Below are 5012 nucleotides of genomic sequence, written 5' to 3'. Positions count from 1 at the left end.
GAGTTTACTGTTCCCTGAAACAGAGTTAGCACTAGACAAATACCAGTAGGAATCATTTTTTACTGTTCCATTTTTATATATTTTAATTACCAATGAGAAGACTATTTTTGAGGAAACATGTTTTCTCTACTACTAATAAAAATTTAACCTAGATGTACAAAATGAAAACTACCATGAAACAATGCATATACTTGTGTTAGAGGCAATGGTAAACACAAAGTGTATATAGTCTGAGTTATTTCTTAAGACAAAAGTACACATGTGAAAAATCCAGGTACCTAGAATATTTGTATGTGAATGCAAAAACCTGGAGATTTTTTCCTGTGACCTTAATCCAGCCTCTTTTTCTATCAACCCACTTTCTCCCAGGTGGGATTGTGACTTCCATTCCCATAACCTTCTGAAAAAAAAGAAAAGTATCAATGTTTAAATGTAGTGGTGAATCATCTTCCATGAGTCAGAGAATCAAATTCTAAATTTAGATTTGTGTGTTTCCAATGAAATCATTTTTCTGACACTTGTGGATATTAGTGTCAATAAAAATCTGAAGGTATAAATACCAATGGATAAAAAGCCTTCCTCCAATTCTCACTCCAGATCCAGTGAGAAATCATGAAGACCTTCATCTTCATTGCTTTCCTGGGAGCTGCTGGTGAGTCTTTCTAATGAACAAATCAGAAAGAGTCTGTTCTTTCTCTACTTTTATGGAAAAAACAACAACAAATGTTCGTTTTAGGCTCTGTAATCAGGTAGCTGAAAAAGATAAGACAACAGGGTCTTAGATATTGGTTTAGCTCTAATTAAATCTCACTTGTTCAAGAAAAGTCATAATCAAAAGGAGTGGGTCACAATAGAGGCCACAGGGAAAGAGAGTTGTGTTGAATATCATGTAAATACACTAAAAACAGAGAGATGAAAGTAGAGTATACTTTAATGTATGAAACACTAAAATGTAAATGAAAAGTTACATTAAACATTTCATTCCTGATTATGTGAGGCAAGAGAATATTCTCATTTTTCTGCTGGGTCTGCTAATCATCAGAAATGAGAAGACATTGCAAGCTGGATGTTTGACACTGTGTTTCCATCTTTCCTGTCAGTTGCTCTCCCCACAGTTGATGATGATGATAAGATCGTCGGGGGCTACACCTGTTCAGAGAATGCCCTTCCCTACCAGGTGTCCCTGGATGTTGATGGACATTATTGCGGAGGCTCCCTCATCAGTGATCAGTGGGTCCTGTCTGCGGCTCACTGCTACAAATCCTACTTGTTGTAAGTGACCATAATTCACATTCCTATGTCTGGTTCAATTTCTTCTCTAGCCACAGAAAACAAAGATAAAGTAAATTAAAAATATGATGGAAAACTTTCCTGTTTGTTCCTTAACAAGGTAAGTTATTGTGTAGGACTGCTGCCTTCTTAAAATTTGGCATCCCAGGTATGAAAATCAAAGAGTATTTGAGGAAAGAATCTTAGAAATAGCTCAGAACAGAAATCAAGATATAGTCCTAATGATTATTACTTAAGGAGTAAAAATAATACAGTATTTCACTTTTCTGGGAGGATAATAAAATTAAACCCTCTATTCTGTAACTTGATATTTTCTAATGTCTATGACAAATGCCTCACCCAATGATACTTGGTAATCTCAGAGGGAAAAATAAGGCAGGAAGAATCAATCTTCTTTTCATCTCCAATAGTTTTCTTAAAATTTATGGTTCCTATTCCTATACCTTATTCTTCTAACAAGAAGGCATGATTTAGGATTTCTAGAGTAGAGACATTGGGGCAAAAGTTTTCTAATCTGTATCTCATGTGATATTGCACAAGAAGACCTTAAGTGCATAATTGCCTGAAAGATTGAACATTTGAAGAGGAGAGAAGGGAACCTGTGCTTTTGCTATTCAAGGAGGTAATGGGAGAAAATAAGGAATCTCATGTTGGATATTTAGGAAAATTTAATCCTTTCCTCTGACAGAGGTAGATACTCCGTGCATCTGGGAGAACACAATCTTGATGTCATTGAAGGAAATGAGCAATTTATTGATGTAGCAAAGATGATCATCCACCCCAAATATAATAAGACTAATATTGATAATGACATCATGCTGGTTAAACTGAAAGCACCTGCCACCATCAGCACTCGAGTGTCCGCAATCTCTCTGCCAAGATCCTGTCCATCTGTTGGGACCCAGTGCCTTGTGTCTGGCTGGGGAAACACCTTGAGCTTTGGACGTAAGTGTCACCTGGTACACCAGAATAAAGCCTGAAAATATGAGAAGTAAAAGGCATGCTGAGGGACAATTAGCTCAATTTTTCCTATTAGGCAAGGTTGCCAGAGGCTAATTTTGGCTGTCTGCACCCTTGAAAGTTGTTAGTTTACATAGAAACTCTCCTTTTCTAAGAATATTGAGAACACGGAAAAGTTACTTATTATAAAATGTTAAGGTATTTATTTCAAGCCACCAAATAATGTACAGAGAATTAGAAACAGAGAGGTAAATAGAAATGTGGCTAAAGAAATTGAAATTACCTGAAATATATACTTGCTTCACAGACATATCTCTGCATCTGAGATCCATAGTGACTCCTCTAGTCTCAAATAATTAATACATATTAGCTAAAACTACCTTGAAATCTATCTAGACAAAAAAAGTTCAGTCAAATTTCAAGTTATTAAAAAATTGAAAGAAAAACTTGGTGTAGTGAGAAACAGAGTATATAGAGTAGGAAGGAAATTTCCAGGATGTCTGTGGGTAATCTTCCATTTTGCTTGTATCCAACAGAGAAATTCCCTTCCCTCCTCCAGTGTCTGGATGCTCCTGTCCTCTCTGACTCCTCTTGTCACAACTCCTACCCAGGCGATATTACTGCCAACATGTTCTGCCTGGGCTTCCTGGAGGGTGGGAAGGACTCATGCCAGGTGAGTTTTTTTTTTTTTTAATTTTCCTACCATTAGTTCATTCTTCCTCATCTGCCCCCTGATTTTTTTTCAACGTGCATACCTTTAAGACTATAGAGATAAATACTGAGAGGTGAGAAATAGCTTTGTGATGAATTAATTATTTATGTGGTGTTATATATTGTATAGTATTAAGGCTAAAGATTTACACAGAAGTTTCTGTGCAGATAGTACACTGAAGCATACTTCTTAGGAGGTATCCATAGAATAAACCCCATTTGAAAGGAGGGTATATACTGAAACAGACTCAGATCGCTCCAGTCCTCGCTTTCCTTGGTCCTATGGACCAACTAATAGACAGGAGCAACTGGGAAGAAACAAATTGTAGAAGGGAGACTGATATTTAGCTCTTAAGTGTTAAGTAATGTGTTTTGTGGAGAATCATAAACTTGCAATGGTTCCCAGACCACAGAAGGATAACATGGATTCCATCTTCTGTGCTAGAGAAAAACAGGAGTCTGATTGTCCTTTTCTTGTTTCTCAGGGTGACTCTGGTGGCCCTGTGGTCTGCAATGGAGAGCTTCAGGGCATAGTTTCCTGGGGCTTTGGCTGTGCTCTGAAAGGCAAGCCTGGTGTCTACACCAAGGTCTGCAACTACCTGGACTGGATTCAAGAGACCATTGCTGCCAACTAATGACCTTTACCTTATCATGATCTATCCTGACTAGTGAGCCTAATGTTCTTTTCAAGCCTGAACTCAGTACCAAAATAAAATGATTTTATTTTGCACCACATCTGTCTACAAATATTCCTTGATATGTTTTACTTTCTCTTGAAAATTTCTGCTAAGGAGGGATAAGTTGAAATATGCATTTAAAAGATTTTAGAAAGTTATTGAAGAAATCATCCATACTAATCAATATAAATTATTGATCCATTGTGGACCTTATGTCCTATATTGATAATGTAATTTGGAGACCAGTGTTCCCATGACACGTGTGTGTGTGTGTGTGTGTGTGTGTGTGTGTGTGTGTGTGGTGTTGTCCTGGGGATTGTAAATAAAGATTTTCTACCTCTGAGCAATACTTTTAGCCCTATTTTATTTTTTTTCAATACTGGGGATGGAACCCAGGGCCATTCTACCTCCGAGGACACCGCCAGCCCTATTTTTAATTCTTTGTTTTTTAAACAGGGTTTCAATAAGCTGCAAAGGGTCTCACAAAGTAGCTGAGGCTACTTCAGGAGGATCCTCCTGTCCAAGCTTCCCAAATGCTGGGATTACAAGTGTGTGCCACCACACCTAGCTGCTATTTTTCTTTCTGAAAGAGGGTCTAACTCAGTTCTGAGGGTCTCAATACGTTTCTGAATCTGGCATGGAAACTGTTATACTCATGTCTCAGCCTCCAAGTACTGGAATTTTAGGCATGTGCACTTCCTGTGGCTTACAACACCATCCTATTTTAATAAATTTATTAGGTGCCTTTCTAATATATCAGACACAATTCTATAACACTTGGTTACAGTTCCCATTTGATCTTTGATCTTGCATTGTTTATGATAGATTTGTGTTATTAATTTAAAATAGAGAAACCATTAAACCTCATGTTTCTTGTATCTCACACACCTCCCCCAACACTTAGCTTCCTAATTAGGGGTGCTACACAAACTGGATTGGTCCACAGGTGTCACACCTAATGCAACTGATCACCAGCCCTAGAAAACTTACACTCCCATACCTAGTTATCATACAAAAGCTATTTTCAGGGTGAAGTCTTTTGTAAAATGGACCATGCTCCTTTTAAATTTGCTGTCAGGCAAACAGGGTTGCAATAAGCAGATAGACTCTCCTGTCAACTGTGCTGATTCAGATAGACCAGAGGATAAAGAAAATGTCTCACTTTCTCATAGCTGTCAGAATCTATAAGCAAAACTCTGGAAAAATATTTCCATTTACAAATCTTGAAACACAAGAAAAGTGAATCCTTTCATGACTGCTGCATCAATAGCTGCTCAGCATGAATGGAATTTCTTGTGTCTTCCCATGTTTGTGCTTTCATTTTATTTGGAGAGATACCATGCGACTGGGTTCAATCCTCACTAACACAAAAAT

General features: G+C 37.5%; 1 protein-coding gene across 1 annotated transcript; it reads left to right on the top strand.

Moving 5' to 3' along the window:
* Nucleotides 1–612: 612 nt before the first annotated feature.
* Nucleotides 613–3596, top strand: LOC308267188 (cationic trypsin-3-like; the record flags this gene model as incomplete). The annotated part of the gene is made up of 5 exons (XM_080701750.1): nucleotides 613–652; nucleotides 1101–1272; nucleotides 1985–2235; nucleotides 2787–2923; nucleotides 3447–3596. 5 exons carry the CDS (start codon nucleotides 613–615, stop codon nucleotides 3594–3596), a joined length of 750 nt encoding a protein of 249 aa, XP_080557876.1.
* Between the last annotated feature and the right edge of the window lie 1416 nt (nucleotides 3597–5012).

Source organism: Muscardinus avellanarius (assembly GCF_963383645.1).
Source record: "Muscardinus avellanarius genome assembly, chromosome: 9".
Classification (NCBI taxonomy): domain Eukaryota; kingdom Metazoa; phylum Chordata; class Mammalia; order Rodentia; family Gliridae; genus Muscardinus; species Muscardinus avellanarius.
Note: the sequence above shows the minus strand (reverse complement) of the source record. Positions and strands in the feature narration are given on the sequence as shown.